Raw genomic sequence first — 17,887 nt, 5'->3', positions numbered from 1 at the left:
TTTTACCTTAAATGTCCTTTGCTAACATAGGTAATATATGTAATTAGTAAGCACAGTCTAGGATTTCTACTGTATATACAGGTAAAGAAATGAAAATACTGACATTCTTCTAGAAACTATCCAGAAAAATATAGCAGGACACTAACACTGAGGTATTTTTGACTTGTTCTTGTTTTGCCAGTTGTGCCTGGTCCACCATCTTGCCCAGAGGTCAAAGACAAAACCAAATCATCTGTAGCACTTGCATGGAAGCCTCCTCAAAAGGATGGTGGGAGTCCTATAAAAGGATATATTGTTGAAATGCAAGATGAAGGTAGTACTGAATGGAAGAAGGTGAATGAAGGAGACAAACTCTTTCCTACTTGTGAATGTGTTGTTCCCAACTTGAAAGAGCTCAGAAAATACCGATTTAGGGTGAAAGCTGTAAATGCTGCTGGAGAATCAGAACCAAGTCCTGCAACATCAGAAATACCTGTTCAAGACATTCTAGGTAAGAGTTCTGAGAACTGATTTAGATATTTGTATCTAAATATCACTTACCTCTATGAATGTTCAAAAAGGATGCCAAGCAAGCCAAAGTCAAAACAGAATAAACAATTATACAAGAATGTAGCAAAAGATTGACACACATTTTTGAAAGTGTCATGATATCCATGGCCAGGGAATGCTCCATTAGGAAACTGATGAGCACCTACAGACATACTAATGAAATACTGTTTATTTTATGAAGAATTTACAGCAATGAGTTTTTCTGTTTGTATACTTTCCAGTTTGCCTTTTGCACACCCAACCTTTCTCACATGAACATGGATTCCACATGTTTCTGGGGGATTTCAGTTTAGTGATGATGGAACTTTACTTTCAGGAGCTCTTAAAATTTATATATTTAAATATTTCTGCAGAGGAACCAGAAATCTTCCTTGATCTTGGAGCACAGGATTTGCTCTCTTGCCGTGCTGGCACAACAATTAAAATCCCAGCTGTTATTAAGGGTCGTCCAGTTCCAAAAACATTTTGGGAATACGAAGGAAAAGCAAAAACAGCAGCAAAGGTTAGTAAAAGTAATTGTTCTGGATTTTTTTCTACACCCGTTTCTAGACACTCAAATCTATTCCCTTTTACATTTACATTATTTCCCTTTATCTATAGGAGGGAGGTCATAATGTACCTGAAGAAGCTCAGGTAAAGCAAGCAATTTTTTTAACCTCAATATTGTTGCATTTTTGAAATGTAAGTATTCAAAGTTGATCTATAACTTCTCTTTCTTCCTGTAATATGCAGGTGGTAGCAACTGATACACGTTCAGAGATTATCATCCCAGAGTGCAACAGAAGTCATTCTGGACGATACAGTATTACAGCAAAGAACAAAGCAGGACAAAAGACAGTGCATGTCAGAGTCAATGTGCTTGGTATGGCTTGCATATATTGAAGTATCCAAATATTAGGGTTTAGTCTTATTTTTCTACATACTTATATAAAATCATGTCTGTTGTGCTTTTATCTTAACAGATGTCCCTGGTCCACCAAAGGACCTAAAAGTAAGTGATATCACAAGAGGTAGCTGTAAACTTTCATGGAAGATGCCAGATGATGATGGTGGAGATAGAATCAGAGGCTATGTTATAGAGAAAAGAAATATTGATGGGAAGGCCTGGACTAAAGTCAATCCAAACTGTGGCAGTACTTCCTTTGTGGTACCTGATCTCATAACTGGCCAAGAATATTTCTTCCGGGTACGTGCAGAAAACCGCTTTGGAGTTGGGCCTCCTGCAGAAACCATCCAGCGGACCACAGCCAGGGATCCCATCCGTAAGTATAATTAAAGTCAAACAAATCCTTTAAAACCACATGGTATTGTATAGTGGATTTATTCACTCCTCTGTTTCGCTTGTGAAGATCCTCCTGATCCGCCTATTAAACTGAGGATTGGCCTTGTAACCAAGAACACAGTGAGCCTGACGTGGAAACCACCGAAGAATGATGGTGGAGCTCCTGTTACACATTATAATGTTGAATGTCTCCGCTGGGATCGTACTGGAGAAGTGAAAGAGTCTTGGAAGCAATGCAATAGACGTGATGTGGAAGAAACAAAGTTTACTGTTGAGGATCTTGTAGAAGGCGGAGAATATGAATTCAGAGTCAAAGCTGTAAATATAGCAGGTCCTAGCAGACCTTCAGCCACTGTTGGCCCACTTGTTGTTAAAGACCAGACATGTAAGTACTGATACTAGTAAATACAAACTACATTTTAAAATTTTGAAGTATTTTTGTATGCTATTTTTTCAACATTTTGTTGTAGGTCCACCATCTATTGAGCTCAAAGAATTTATGGAAGTTGAAGAAGGAACTGATGTTAAAATTGTGGCCAAGATAAAAGGTGTACCCTTCCCCACATTAACATGGCTAAAAGCTTCTCCAAAGAAACCAGATGACAAATCACCAGTGGTGTATGACCAACATGTCAACAAGATTGTTGATGAAGATACTTGCACTTTATTGATCCAACAGTCTCGCAGAAATGATACAGGCTTATATACTATAACAGCTGTAAATAACCTGGGAACTGCTTCAAAGGAGATGCGGCTGAATGTTCTGGGTACATATCAAGAACTCTTACAATTACATTAATTAATAGCGCTTGTTTGATACTTGATTAATTCTTCTTTCTTAAAATGTCTTCTAGGTCGTCCTGGACCTCCAGTAGGACCTATTAAATTTGAATCCATTTTGGCCGATAAAATGACAATATCATGGCTTCCTCCGTTAGATGATGGAGGTTCTAAGATTACAAACTATGTTATAGAGAAAAAAGAAGCAAATAGAAAGACATGGGTGCCTGTTACTAATGAGCCTAAGGAATGCATATTCACTGTTCCCAAGCTGATGGAAGGCCATGAATATGTGTTCCGCATTATGGCACAAAACAAATATGGAATTGGAGAACCTTTGGATAGTGAGCCAGAAACAGCACGAAACCTTTTCAGTAAGTAGAAATAAGCTTTCAAGTTGTCAGTTGTTTCCATATGCTGGTATGCATACAGCAGCTGTTAAATAACACTACGGTTTTCTCTCTTCACTAAGTTTTCTAGAGTAGCTTGAAGAGTTTTAGCAGTAGTACCTGGCTCTTTAAAGCATGTGTAGTGCTTAAAATAGTTTTCTCCCTCCTTCTGTTATATTAAAGTAGAATTTCAATATTTTTAAGGCTTAAATAAATGTTTATTTGATAAGATTCAGGTGATTCTGTTGTATTTGAGACACTATTAACCTCATAGACCAGAAAGCATCAATTTCCTACCTTCAGGTTTGAAAGATAAATTAGGCAGAATAGCTCAGACATAGGAGGAATGTTAGGCTGGCAAGAGAAAATGGCTCTTAAAACAGCAAGTGTTGGGCTGGGCACTAAAATGAGGCATTGATGCAGAAAGGCTAGAAACAAAGAATTTTTGACAATTTTTTTTTTACTTGGAGAAAAGGTATTTCATTTTTCTCAGAATTATATGCACTTTAATAGGGTTGAGAAATTAAATGAGGAAAGAAATCTTGTGCAGATGGCTATTACCTAGTGCAATGGTGACCATGTGAGTGTGTAGCTCTTTTGCACTCTAGCTATTTCCGTGTACCTTTAGCATATTTTTTAAAAAGCTATGTGTGAATTTTTTCCCCTCAGCTGTCCCTGGACCTCCTGACAAGCCAACAGTTAGCAGTATAACACGTGACTCAATGACGGTAAACTGGGAAGAGCCAGAACATGATGGTGGCTCTCCTATTACTGGTTACTGGTTGGAGCGCAAAGAAACCACTGGAAAGAGATGGACCAGGGTTAACCGAGATCCTATCAAGCCTATGACACTGGGGGTTTCATACAAAGTTACAGGGCTTATTGAAGGCTCTGAATATCAGTTCCGTGTTTCAGCTATCAATGCGGCTGGTGTTGGCCCCCCAAGCATGCCATCTGATCCAGCACTTGCTAGAGATCCTATTGGTAAATATTTTAAATTATTTTTTTCTATATTTGAAAACATTCAAATAAGAACATATAATACATTGTTATGCTGTATGATGATATTTTTCAGCCCCACCTGGCCCTCCTATACCAAAAGTTACTGATTGGACAAAGTCTTCTGTAGACTTGGAGTGGAGTCCACCAGTAAAGGATGGTGGTTCTAGAGTCACTGGCTACATTGTTGAGTTTAAAGAGGAAGGAAAGGAAGAATGGGAACGGGTAGGTAGAAAATCATTGCAGTATCTGCGCTTCTCTCTGTGTCTATCAATATGAATTGCTCCAGAAAAAAAAAAAATCTTTAAAAAGTTTTGCTATTCAAGTTGTTTTCTAAAAGCTTGCACCATAATTATCATCATATGTTTAAAATACAAGACCAAGCTTGCCCTTCCTCAGTATGAAGTTAACTTTGCAATTACTAGATACAGAATTTTGTAACTTTTATTTAAAGATCTGGGAAAATATGTAGTTAATATGTGATAAAAAATCACAGAAGGCCAAGTTAGAACTGTCAGAAAAGTAACCGTCACTGGTATCAAAAAATGCCTAGGCGTTTACAATTATTATGTTTCTACATTTTCTGAATTTTTTTCAATAGTGCCTTACTGAAAATTTAGCTTGTGCAGACCTTGGCCATTTTTTATATCTCCATTAATATATGGATTCATTTTAAGTAAGACCTACATTTCCTATACTGTTTCCAGGTAGAGACTTTATATTAGGTTTGAAAAGAAAAGGACTGAATTCCCTTTCTTGTTGCTCTCACTTATATGAGTTTGTGTCAAAAAATACATGTAATTCTTCTGAGACCAGACTATTGTAGTTTCTAAACTGCTGAATTCTAACAACCTTCTGTGTTAGAATATGTTAGAAAAAAAGATGAATCTTCAGAAGAGCTTGTAGATCTATGACATACATTTCTTTAAAAATTTCTGACTACTTCTGTGTGGGCTAGATACATGTATGATTAATGCTTTTGTGTGCTTGTAAATCTGAAATAATTTCTAATGTAAGATTTGTTTCAAACTGTGCAAAGAAATTGATGATATTGTGATGTTTGCTGACGTTACAATGTTTTTTTCCAGGTAAAAGATAAAGAAATTAGAGGAACGAAGTTCGTTGTGGCAGGATTAAAAGAAGGTTGTTTTTACAAATTTAGAGTTAGAGCAGTAAATGCTGCTGGCATCGGAGAGCCTGGAGAAGTTACAGACATTATTGAAATGAAAGACAGAATTGGTATTTATCATTTTGTTTTACATTTTTAGTACCTCTAACTCAAAGAAAAATAAATAATTGACTTTTTATTTCTCTTCCCTCAGTGGCTCCTGATATTAACTTGGATGCAAGTGTCAGGGATAGAATTGTTGTTCATGCTGGAGGAGTAATTCGGATCATAGCATATGTCTCAGGAAAACCACCTCCAACTGTGACCTGGAGCAGAGATGAGCAAGCTTTGCCAGAAGAAGCCAAAATTGAAGAAACAGCTATTAGTTCTTCTTTAGTCATCAAGAATTGCAAAAGGAGTCACCAGGGTTTATACACTCTTCTTGCTAAAAATGATGGTGGTGAGAGGAAGAAGACAATTATTGTTGATGTGCTAGGTAAATAGCATCTTCAGTGCTTGTGAACAAGTACAATTTCATAAGATTCAGCATGTATGCTTCAATACTCCAATTTTTCCTTTGCTTTCAGATGTGCCAGGCCCAGTTGGATTGCCACTCCTTACAGAGAATTTAACCAACGACTCTTGTAAATTGTCATGGTTTACTCCTGAAGATGATGGTGGTTCTCCTATTACCAACTATATAATTGAAAAACGTGAATCTGACCATAGAGCTTGGACTCCAGTGACCTACACAGTTACAAGACAGAATGCTACTGTTCAGGGCCTCATTCAAGGGAAAGCCTACTTTTTCCGAATTGCAGCTGAGAATATAATTGGCATGGGTCCTTTCACAGAAACAACAAAAGAGATTCTCATTAGAGACCCAATAAGTAAGAACAGTTTTTGTTTCAATAACTGTCATATGAGATTAATACACAGGAGGATTCTGAATATATAGAAAAATGAATCTACCTTGTTTTTACTTTATTCACAGCTGTTCCTGACCGTCCAGAAGACCTGGAAGTAAAAGCAGTTACCAAGAACTCCGTTACACTAACTTGGAACCCTCCAAAATATAATGGGGGCTCAGATATCACCATGTACGTTCTAGAGAGCCGTCTCATTGGAAAAGACAAATTCCACAAAGTTACAAAGGAGAAAATGCTTGATAGGAAATTCACTGTAGAAGGCTTGAAAGAGGGTGACACCTATGAGTATCGTGTGAGTGCTTGCAATATTGTGGGACAAGGCAAGCCATCATTTTGCACTAAACCAATCACGTGCAAGGATGAAATTGGTATGTTTCTTTTTCATATTTCTTTTGAAAATAGTAATTACATTTACTGATTCCTTACTTTTTCATATTAATATTGCTGACATTTGTGGACATTGTGTATTTTAATTTTGTCTTTCAGCTCCGCCCACACTTGACCTTGACTTTAGAGACAAGCTTATTGTCCGAGTTGGTGAAGCTTTCAGCTTGACTGGACGTTACTCAGGCAAACCTGCACCAAAGGTTACTTGGCTAAAGGATGATATTGTTGTGAAAGAGGATGACAGAATAAAGATCAAGACAACTCCTACAACTCTTTGTTTGGGGGTACTAAAATCTGTCCGTGAGGACACAGGCAAATATTGTGTTACTGTAGAGAACAGCACAGGATCAAGAAAAGGATTTTGTCAAGTTAATGTCGTTGGTAGGTTTTACTGAACAACAGCTTTGTCTGTGGTTTTTATTAGTGATTAGAATTCACTGAGTTTTATAAAATTTAAGTATTGAAATGTGTTCTTTACTACAATAATTTGATTTACTGTATTCTCGGTTATACCAAAAAGCTATTTATTAATTTTGAGCACATATTTAACTCTGAATTAGTTTATTCAGCATGAATAATTTAATGTCTCCACATGCATTTAGAAAAAATCAACACTGTAGAAAATGTTAATCACCAAATACACCTAAGAATTAAGGATGTCAAACATGTTTTATAGAGGAATAGCCCTGAAGTCTTGATTCCTTATTATAACTGTGATGTCAATCACAGTTTCTAATTTTACACTGCATTTGCTGTATTGACAGTTTAATCTGTGTTGTTTCATGAAGTTCATAGTAAAGCATGGATATATTTTATTTTTTCTTAAACAGATCGCCCATCACCTCCAGTAGGCCCAGTTATATTTGATGAAGTCTTTAAAGATCATATGGTAGTTTCCTGGAAACCTCCATTAGATGATGGAGGCAGTGAAATTACTAATTACATAATAGAGAAGAAGGATACACACAAAGACTTGTGGATGCCAGTTACATCTGCCACAGTAAAGACAACATGCAAAATTCCCAAGCTGCTTGAAGGAAGGGAATACCAAATTCGAATTTATGCTGAAAATCTTTATGGCATAAGTGATCCTCTCATCTCTGATGAGATGAAAGCCAAGGATCGTTTCCGTAAGTTTTTAGCTTTCAATTTTATTTGGATACTCCAGTCTTTACTCTGTTTGTAATGCTCATACACTCATTTTTTTCTTCTCACCCCAGGTGTACCTGATGCACCTGAGCAACCAATCGTTAAGGATGTAACCAAAGACTCTGCATTAGTGGTTTGGAACAAACCATATGATGGAGGCAAGCCGATAACAAACTACATTTTAGAAAAGAAGGAAACAATGGCTACAAGATGGGTCAAAGCTACCAAAGACCCAATTTTCCCTGGTACAAAGTTCAAAGTACCTGATCTCCTTGAAGGCTGTCAGTATGAATTCCGTGTTTCAGCAGAAAATGAAATTGGTGTAGGTGATCCTAGTCCACCATCAAAGCCAATTTTTGCTAGAGATCCAATCGGTAAAGTATCACATTTCATTTTTTACTGAATTTTTAATGCACTTAATCCATTTCAGTTAGAAAATTATTCTAATAGTTCCTCTTTTTTCTCCCATTTCTTTATTTTTTTACTTTTTTAACAGCAAAACCAAGTCCACCTGTTAATCCAGAAGCAGTAGATAAAACTAAAAATTCAGTTGATTTATCTTGGCAGCCACCTCGCCATGATGGAAATGGCAAGATAATTGGCTACCTTGTAGAGTATCAGAAAGTTGGAGATGAAGAATGGAAACAGGCTAATCTTACAGCAGATTCTTGTCCTGAAACAAACTACAAAGTCACTGGTCTTACTGAGGGATTAACCTATAAATTCAGGGTCAAGGCAGTCAATGCGGCGGGCGAATCTGATCCAGCACATGTTCCTGATCCGGTAGAAGTAAAGGACAGGCTTGGTAAGTTTAATAAAATCAGATAAGTTTACCTAAGAACAGACTTCTTCTTTCTCACTTTGTAAAAACTTGTATTTTTGATTTCAGAACCTCCTGAGTTAATACTTGATGCTAATATGGCCCGAGAACAGCATATAAAAGCTGGAGATACCCTGAGACTTAGTGCTGTTATTAAAGGTGTTCCATTCCCAAAAGTTACTTGGAAGAAAGAAGATCATGAGGTCTCACCCAAAGCTGATATTGAAGTTACAGGAGTTGGCAGTAAGCTTGAAATCCGTAACACTGTCCATGAAGATGGTGGAATGTACTCCCTGACAGTTGAAAATCCAGCTGGTTCAAAGACTGTTTCAGTAAAAGTTGTGGTCTTAGGTAATCTTTTTGTGTTCCTTCTATACAACTTCTTTTTGCTCTAATTAGAGATTAAGAAATAAAGGAATTTCTGGAAAATATCTGTAAACCAAGTTATAAACCAAGTTATATTTGTATTTTTATGCAAATATAAAAAAATAGAAAAAGGACTAAAAATTACGCAAAATATAACACAATTTATCTTGAAATTTACAAAGTTTTTTTAAGAAATGCTTTGGTTACCAAATAAATAACTGATTGTATTTTTATTGATGTTAGATAAGCCTGGTCCACCCAGAAATCTGAAAATCAGTGATATTAGAAGTGACTCTTGCTATCTCACTTGGATGGAACCAGAAGATGATGGCGGCTCTGTGATTACCAACTATGTGGTGGAGAGGAAAGATGTAGCTTCTGCACAGTGGGTAGCCATCTCTTCATCCTCCAAGAAACGCAGTCATATGGCTAAATATCTGATGGAAGGCACTCAGTATCTCTTCCGAGTTGCAGCTGAGAATCAATATGGTAGAGGTCCATATGTGGAAACACTTAAGCCTATCAAAGCTATAGATCCCCTTCGTAAGTGTTTTTCAGTTATATTGATCTGTTTTCTTGATAAGGGATTTGGTAATTTTGAGGTTGTCCTGTTGGTATGAAGATGATACACTGGTACCATAGATTTTTCATCCTAGTAACCATTTTGGTTTTGTATTTTAAAAGATCCTCCAGGGCCACCAAAGAACCTGCATCATGTAGATGTTGACAAGACGGAGGTTTCCCTTGTTTGGAATCGACCAGATCGTGATGGTGGTGCTGAGATAACTGGGTATTTGGTGGAATATCAAGAAGATGGTGCAGATGAATGGACAAAGTTCCAGACAGTCCCTATGCTAGACTGTGTCGTTACAGGACTACAGAAAGGAAAAATATACAAATTCCGTGTGAGAGCTCAAAACATTGTTGGTCTTGGCCTTCCAGATACAACTATACCAATAGAGTGTCAAGAAAAACTAGGTAATTTTTGGTTTTTCATATTTTTCACCTATCTTTTCTCTTTTTCTATAAGCATTTGCCCTAAAAAATAATTTCTGTTTTTCTCTAATTTCAGTACCTCCATCTGTGGATCTAGATGTGAAGTTAATTGAAGGTCTCGTTGTTAAAGCTGGCACCACAGTGCGCCTTCCAGCAATTATGAGAGGTGTGCCAGTTCCCACAGCAAAATGGGTTACTGATGACACTGAAATTAAACCAGATGGCAAATACAAGATTGAGACTGACAATTACTCAACAGTGCTTACTATCAAAGACTGTGTAAGAAAAGATACAGGAGAATATCTACTCACAGTATCTAATGCAGCTGGCAGCAAAACTGTGGCTCTGCACCTTACAGTTTTGGATGTTCCAGGCCCACCAACTGGTCCTATTAATATTCTTGAAGTAACACCAGAATATATGGTTATTTCTTGGCGCCCTCCTAAAGATGATGGTGGGAGTCCTATAATAAATTATATTGTTGAGAAGCGTCAATCAAAGAAAGAAACTTGGGGAGTGGTTAGCTCTGGAACAAGTCACACAAAGATTAAGGTTCCACGACTGCAGAAAGGCTGTGAATATATTTTCCGTGTTCGTGCAGAAAATAAGATAGGCATTGGTGCACCCCTGGATTCAGAACCAACAGTTGCTAAATACATGTTTGATCCACCATCCCCACCTGGTAAACCAACTGTTTATGATGTTACAGAAAATGCTGCAACTGTGTCTTGGACCCTACCAAAATCTGATGGTGGAACTCCAATAACTGGTTATATACTTGAACGTCGGGAAGCATCTGGTAAATGGGTGCGTGTCAATAAGACACCTATACTTGATATGAAATACAGAGTCACTGGTCTTTTTGAAGGCAATACATACGAATTCAGAGTTTTTGCAGAAAACATGGTGGGCTTAAGTAAACCATCTCCAAGCTCTGATCCAATAAAAGCATCACGTCCTATCACTCCTCCTGGACCACCTATAAATCCAAAATTAAAAGACAAAACTAAAGAATCAGCTGATCTTGTGTGGACAAAGCCCCTCAAGGATGGTGGCAGCCCAATTCTGGGATACATTGTGGAATGTCAGAAAGCTGGAACTACACAGTGGAATAGGATTAACAAGGATGAACTTATTAGACAGTGTGCTTTCAGAGTACCTGGATTAATAGAAGGAAATGAATATAAGTTCCGAATAAAAGCTGTCAACATCGTGGGAGAGGGAGAACCAAGAGAACTACCAGAAACTGTTCTTGCAAAAGATATTCTTTCTCCTCCAGAAATAAGCTTAGATGTGACCTGTCGAGACTTAATTACTGTCCGAGTTGGTCAAACAATACGTATTACTGGCAAGGTAAAAGGCAGACCAGATCCTGAAATAACTTGGTCTAAAGATGGCAAAGTACTAGTCCAAGATAAGCATATTGAAATACTTCATGATCTGCCTAATGTTGAACTGCAAGTGAAAGAAGCCAAAAGATCTGATCATGGCAAATACATAATAGCAGCTAAGAACAGCTGTGGCCAGGCTCAAGCTTTTGCTGTTGTTAATGTACTTGACAGACCTGGACCATGTCAGAATCTGAAAATAAGCTATGTCACAAAAGACTCTTGTATGATCTCTTGGGAGAGCCCAGTGGATAATGGTGGCTCTGAAATTACAAATTACATAGTAGAATACCGTCAGCCGAATCAGAGGGGATGGTCAATTGTCTCCTCTGATATTACTAAGAGATTAGTAAAGGCAAATCTTGTAGAGAACCGTGAATACTTCTTCAGAGTTTGTGCAGAGAACAAAATAGGTCCAGGGCCTTGCATTGAGACCAAGACTCCTATCCTTGCTATCAATCCTATTGACAAGCCTGGAGAGCCAGAAAATCTTCATATTGCAGAGAAAGGAAAGACATTTGTATATCTGAAATGGAGAAGACCAGATTATGATGGTGGAAGTCCCAATTTAAGTTATCATGTTGAGAGAAAACTGAAAGATTCAGATGAATGGGAAAGAGTTCACAAAGGCAGCATTAAGGAAACACACTACATGGTAGATAAATGTGTGGAAAATAAAATTTACCAATTCCGAGTTCAGACTAAGAACGAGGCCGGTGAAAGTAACTGGGTAAAAACAGCTGAAGTTGTTGTGAAGGAAGATCTCCAGAAACCAGTCCTAGATTTGAAGTTAAGTGGGGTTCTAACTGTGAAAGCGGGTGACACAATTAGAATTGAGGCTGGAGTCAGAGGAAAACCACAGCCTGAAGTTGTATGGGCAAAAGACAAAGATGCCACTGATCTCACCAGATCTCCAAGAGTCAGCATTGAAAACACTTCTGACACATCTAAGTTCGTTCTCACAAAATCAAGGCGTACTGATGGTGGGAAATACGTGATTACAGCAACTAATGCAGCTGGCAGCTTTGTAGCATATGCTACTGTTATTGTCTTGGATAAGCCAGGTCCTGTACGAAACCTGAAAGTCACTGACATTTCAAGTGATAGATGTACTGTTACTTGGGATCCTCCAGAAGATGATGGTGGTTGTGAAATACAGAACTACATCCTGGAAAAATGTGAAAGCAAGCGTATGGTTTGGTCTACATTCTCTTCCTCTGTCCTAACAAACTATGCTAAAGTGACACGCCTCATTGAGGGTAATGAATATATATTCAGAGTGCGTGCAGAGAATAAAATGGGCACTGGTCCACCAACAGAAACACATCCAATTATTGCAAAAACAAAATATGATAGACCTGGGCGCCCTGACCCTCCAGATGTCACAAGAGTCAGCAAAGAAGAGATGACTGTAGTTTGGAATCCACCAGAATATGATGGTGGGAAATCAATTACAGGATACATTTTAGAGAAGAAAGAGAAACGGTCACTAAGATGGGTTCCTGTTACTAAAACCCCAATCCCAGAGAGACGCAAGAAGGTTACTAATCTCTTCCCTGGTCATGAATACCAGTTCCGTGTCAGTGCTGAAAATGAAGTGGGACTTGGAGAACCAAGCTTGCCATCAAGACCTGTGATAGCCAAAGACCCAATAGGTAAAATACCATTGATTTTTTCTGTATTATTTTAATGTTAACAGATTGCTAAACTGTACACCTGTGTTCTAATCTGTAATTTTTACTGTTTCACAGAGCCGCCTGGTCCTCCCACAAACCTGAGAGTGGTTGATAGCACAAAGACTTCCTTAACCCTTGGCTGGGGAAAACCAGTGTATGATGGTGGTGCTCCAATTATTGGATATGTTGTGGAAATGAGACCAAAAGTTGAGGGTGCCGATCCTGAAGCAGGATGGAAACGATGTAATGTTGCTGCTCAAGTTATTCATACAGAATTCACAGCTACCAGCCTGGATGAGAAGCAATTGTATGAGTTTAGGGTTTCTGCCCAAAACCAGGTTGGCCTTGGCCGACCAGCAGAACTGAAAGAAGCTGTGTCTCCCAAAGAAATTCTTGGTGAGTTTTCCCATCCTCTTTTGGGGTGTTTACATAAAACACTTTATTTGCTTTAGGCTTATTTTATTTCATGTGCAAAACTTTGCATTTTATTTCTTTGTCTTTCAGAACCTCCTGAGATTGAGCTGGATGCAAGCATGAGAAAGTTAGTCACAGTCAGAGCAGGATGCCCTATTAGACTTTTTGCCATTGTTAGGGGTCGCCCAGCACCAAAAGTCACCTGGAGGAGAATGGGTGTTGATAATGTTATCAGAAAAGGACAAGTTGATCTGGTTGACACTATGGCCTTCTGTGTCATTCCCGATTCCACACGTGATGACTCAGGCAAATATTCATTGACACTTGTTAATGCAGCTGGAGAAAAGGCTGTATTTGTGAACGTCAGAGTTCTGGGTAAGTAATGAGAAATACCTCAAGACAATTTTATAACTATTTTGGATGTTCCTGGCAGGAATATTTATGATCCTCAGGTGCAAAAGTTTTTGAGCATAACTCTGTCACCTAACACTAACTCCCTCTGTGTAGAAAGCTTTTGGTCACCTTTAATTTTAACTTATTAAAGAAGAAAGTACTAACATAAATTGAAATTTCTTCATAGATACTCCTGGACCTGTGTCAGACTTCAAGGTTTCAGACGTCACCAAGATGTCCTGCCATCTTTCATGGGCACCTCCAGAGAATGATGGGGGTAGCCCAGTGACTCATTACATCCTGCAGAAACGGGAGGCTGACAGGAAGACCTGGGCAACAGTCACGGCAGAACTAAAGAAAACTAGTTTCCAAATAGCGAACCTTGTGCCTGGAAATGAATATTACTTCAGAGTAACAGCAGTAAATGAGTATGGGTCAGGTGTTCCAAGTGACATACCAAAGCCTGTTCTAGCAACAGATCCTCTAAGTGAGTATGCCTTTATGTATATTTTATGTTTGCCTCCATGGACATTTTCTGTTTATTTTTCTCTAATTTTTGTCAGATTTTTGCATTTTGTAATTAGTACTTCTAAACTGAGCAATGCTGCTAGCTACTTAAGTAAAAACATAAGTATTTCTGTGTCAGTTTCTTTCAAATAATATGATCAATGAATACCTTTAAAATTATTACGAGTTTCACTCTTTTCTATAATGTCCTGGTTGAATTTGCATGGACAGCATCCAATATTCAAGAGTAAAAAAATATTGGAAATTCAGTGTTTAATGTGTTTCTTTTTTCCCCTGAAAGGTGAACCTGATCCACCAAGAAAACTTGAAGTAACTGAAATTACAAAGAATAGTGCTACTTTGGGCTGGCTGCCACCACTTCGCGATGGAGGCTCTAAAATTGATGGATACATTGTTAGCTACAAAGAACATGATCAACCAGCAGATCGCTGGACAGAATATTCAGTTGTTAAAGATCTCTCCATTGTTGTAGCTGGTCTGAAAGAAGGAAAAAAGTACAACTTTAGAGTGGCAGCTAGAAATGCTGTAGGAGTAAGTTTGCCAGTAGAAGCTACAGGAGAATATGAAATTAAAGAACAACTCAGTAAGTAACAATTTAAATACTACTTAATATACTGCTTTAATGATTAAAATGAGCAAGATACACAGGTTTTTGACTCATAGAAAGACATTTGCTTTGCAGAGTTATCTGGAGGATTATGGCTAACTGTACTGAGTATTTTGACAGGTCAGAAAAAAATGAGAGTTTACCACTAGTTTAGAATTATAAAATAAGTTTTCAGGTATGGTTTAGGTTGGAACCTGAAGATAAGAATTAGGGAGAAGTAATAAATACCTTCAATGAAGTTTAAATGAAAGAGAAAATGTGTCAGACTGGTAGTTTGAGAGATAAATGGGAAAGTCGAAGCTGTTTTAATATAAGAGAAAATAAGTGGTTTATATTGTAAGGTTGGTTGAGAATATAAAACAAAAGTCAGGGAGGACAGTTTGGCCTGCTTAAGGTGGTGGTGTTCCTTAGGCACAGGAAGATGTAGAGTAAGAGCAGTCTTCTTAATTTGGGACATGGGAAGAAAAAGAGAGAGGTACAGGAGCAGAAGAATGAAAACTAGCCAGTGGAAGGAAGAACACCAAACATGCTGCCAGGCTTCTTTGGGAAAAAAAAAATTGATTTTGTGCAAAAGAAGTAGGAGAAAAATAATTCAAAGATACAGAAAGATTGACTGTGAAAGCATGTTTATCTCAGTAAGAACTTCAGTTTTCTTCTTCATGTTTCTTGTAGGTCAGCAATAAGCAAGCAACAGGTTTCAGATAAAAAGAGGAATTATATTTTGTGCATTAATAGTGCACAAATCTCTACATAAATTGCTTATGTGAAGGCAATCCAAATTCATAATTATTCTCTTATAAACTGTACAGTAATGTAAAAGTAAGACTGGAATGAATATTGCCACCTGCAGAAACTGAAGTTGTCCATAAGTGGAACCTAAATTAATGATTTTCTAGTCATTCATACAGGTGATTCCACTTAAGAGAGAAGCAGAGAAGTTTTACATAAAAAATAAGAAATAGTAAATTAATCTGTCACAGAAGTTGAATTTATTTGCCTCTGTGTGATTTTTTTACAGTCCCACCTAAGATTCTGATGCCTGATCATGTTCACATTAAAGCTGGAAAGAAACTGAGGATTGAAGCTCATGTATATGGGAAGCCTCAGCCAGTCTGTAAATGGCTGAAAGGAGATCAAGATGTAGTTACATCCAGTCGCCTTGCTGTGCATAAAGCAGAAAAGTCTTCTGTTCTTATCATTAAGGATGTGACTAGAAAAGATACTGATTTTTACACTCTTACCGCAGAAAATAGCTCTGGTACTGATAGTCAGAAAATCAAAGTGACCGTCATGGGTATGTTCCATTTGGTTGTTTTTCAGTCCAGCTTTATACAAAGCTGGTTTTACTATATTCCAGTGGTTGCCATTTTATTTCATCCCTTTTTTCTTAATATACTTTTTTCATGCAGATAAGCCAGGTCCACCACAGCCTCCATTTGATATTTCTGAAATAGATGCTGATGCTTGCACTCTTTCATGGCACATACCACTTGAAGATGGTGGCAGCAACATTACAAACTATATAGTTGAGAAATGTGATGTAAGTCGAGGAGACTGGATAACAGCTTTGTCTTCTGTCACAAAGACAAGCTGCAGAATTGGAAAACTGATTCCTGGAGAAGAGTATATGTTCCGTGTTCGTGCTGAAAATCGTTTTGGAATTTCTGAGCCGCTTGCTTCTGGCAAGATGATCGCAAGATTCCCATTTGGTATGCTACTTTTTAATAGCAGCATTTCTCTATTTAAACTTTCTAGTAAGAAAACATACAATTGATGTCTATCTTCATATTCCTTTCTAGATGTTCCCAGTGAACCAAAGAATGCACGTATTACCAAGGTCAATAAGGACTGCATTTTTGTTGCTTGGGATAAACCAGATAGCGATGGAGGCAGTCCAATCACTGGTTATCTCATTGAGCGCAAAGAAAGGAACAGTTTACTGTGGGTGAAAGCTAACGACACAGCTGTGCGCTCCACGGAGTACCCTTGTGTGGGCCTCATCGAAGGTCTTGAGTATACTTTCAGAATTTATGCATTGAACAGAGCTGGAGCAAGTAAACCTAGTAAACCAACCGAGTTTGTCACAGCAAGAGCGCCAGTTGGTAAGCCACCCATACCAGTACTTTGAAACAGACTGTTTTTATGATAGTTTTCAATATATCTCCAACTTATTATGATCTTTAGTTTGCCCTTCTGTTTATACTTTCATGTGTACTATGATGTCACCCTGATTGCACTGTCTAGGTATGCAGTAAATAAGATCCAGTAATATTAAAGCCATTTTTTAATGTGTTAGCTCTTTTCTGGAAAAATGTACTATAATCTGTTTTTATTTGCCATAGATCCTCCTGGAAAACCTGAAGTTATTGATGTCACTAAGAGTACTGCATCACTGGTATGGACAAGACCAAAGCATGATGGTGGTAGCAAACTTATTGGTTACTTTGTGGAAGCTTGCAAATTACCTGGTGATAAGTGGGTTCGGTGCAATACAACTCCGTATCAAATACCCCAAGAGGAGTACACTGTGACTGGTTTGGAGGAAAATGCTCAGTACCAATTTAGAGCAATTGCCAAGACAGCAGTTAACATCAGCCAACCTTCAGAACCTTCTGATCCTGTGACCATTCATCCAGAAAATGGTAAGGAATAGAAAAGCGTTTGATAGCTCTGGTAAGAGTCTGTGCTTTTTGGGGACCAACACTCATGTGAAGTGTGAGACATTTATCTCCTTCTAGATTGATTAACTCCTGGACTCTCTCCTTTCAGTTCCTCCCAGAATAGAGTTGGATGTGTCTATGCAATCACAGCTTACAGTAAAAGCTGGAACTAATGTGCGTCTGGAGGCAAATGTATATGGCAAGCCAATGCCAGCAATCACCTGGAAGAAAGAAGGAGAAGTTTTAAAGCCATCTGAAGGTGTTAAGATCACCACAAAGAGAAATCTTGCTACAGTTGAGTTGTTCAGTGTTAACAGGAAGCAAACAGGAGACTACACTATTACTGCTGAAAATGCAAGTGGATCAAAGTCAGCAACCATTAGGCTTAAAGTACTTGGTAAGCTAAAGACTGTCTATTAATAAATACATTTATAATTAAATGATATAGCAAGGGATAGAATTATAAC

The 17,887-nt window shown here is 37.9% G+C and overlaps 1 protein-coding gene across 32 annotated transcripts in view; it reads left to right on the top strand.

Annotated features, from left to right (window-relative positions):
- Positions 1-17,887, top strand: part of TTN (titin) — a 239,931-nt gene that overhangs the window by 170,079 nt on the left and 51,965 nt on the right. For all 32 annotated transcript variants that reach the window (XM_088058544.1, XM_088058541.1, XM_088058539.1 and 29 more), the window contains 31 exons: positions 182-490; positions 903-1,051; positions 1,150-1,182; positions 1,282-1,411; positions 1,512-1,811; positions 1,899-2,216; positions 2,302-2,598; positions 2,686-2,985; positions 3,670-3,984; positions 4,076-4,224; positions 5,088-5,238; positions 5,322-5,603; positions 5,695-5,997; positions 6,102-6,404; positions 6,523-6,804; positions 7,254-7,553; positions 7,644-7,946; positions 8,069-8,377; positions 8,462-8,743; positions 9,002-9,301; positions 9,443-9,736; positions 9,831-12,797; positions 12,894-13,214; positions 13,323-13,607; positions 13,813-14,112; positions 14,434-14,736; positions 15,779-16,054; positions 16,170-16,469; positions 16,560-16,862; positions 17,103-17,402; positions 17,530-17,817. In XM_088058544.1, the coding sequence (XP_087914670.1) occupies positions 182-490; positions 903-1,051; positions 1,150-1,182; positions 1,282-1,411; positions 1,512-1,811; positions 1,899-2,216; positions 2,302-2,598; positions 2,686-2,985; positions 3,670-3,984; positions 4,076-4,224; positions 5,088-5,238; positions 5,322-5,603; positions 5,695-5,997; positions 6,102-6,404; positions 6,523-6,804; positions 7,254-7,553; positions 7,644-7,946; positions 8,069-8,377; positions 8,462-8,743; positions 9,002-9,301; positions 9,443-9,736; positions 9,831-12,797; positions 12,894-13,214; positions 13,323-13,607; positions 13,813-14,112; positions 14,434-14,736; positions 15,779-16,054; positions 16,170-16,469; positions 16,560-16,862; positions 17,103-17,402; positions 17,530-17,817 (11,052 nt within the window). The remainder of the gene's footprint in view (positions 1-181; positions 491-902; positions 1,052-1,149; positions 1,183-1,281; positions 1,412-1,511; positions 1,812-1,898; positions 2,217-2,301; positions 2,599-2,685; positions 2,986-3,669; positions 3,985-4,075; positions 4,225-5,087; positions 5,239-5,321; positions 5,604-5,694; positions 5,998-6,101; positions 6,405-6,522; positions 6,805-7,253; positions 7,554-7,643; positions 7,947-8,068; positions 8,378-8,461; positions 8,744-9,001; positions 9,302-9,442; positions 9,737-9,830; positions 12,798-12,893; positions 13,215-13,322; positions 13,608-13,812; positions 14,113-14,433; positions 14,737-15,778; positions 16,055-16,169; positions 16,470-16,559; positions 16,863-17,102; positions 17,403-17,529; positions 17,818-17,887) is intronic.

Source organism: Pseudopodoces humilis, chromosome 8, assembly GCF_049639895.1.
Source record: "Pseudopodoces humilis isolate 2021_Gansu_Grassland_sample_001 chromosome 8, ASM4963989v1, whole genome shotgun sequence".
Taxonomy (NCBI): domain Eukaryota; kingdom Metazoa; phylum Chordata; class Aves; order Passeriformes; family Paridae; genus Pseudopodoces; species Pseudopodoces humilis.
Note: the sequence above shows the minus strand (reverse complement) of the source record. Positions and strands in the feature narration are given on the sequence as shown.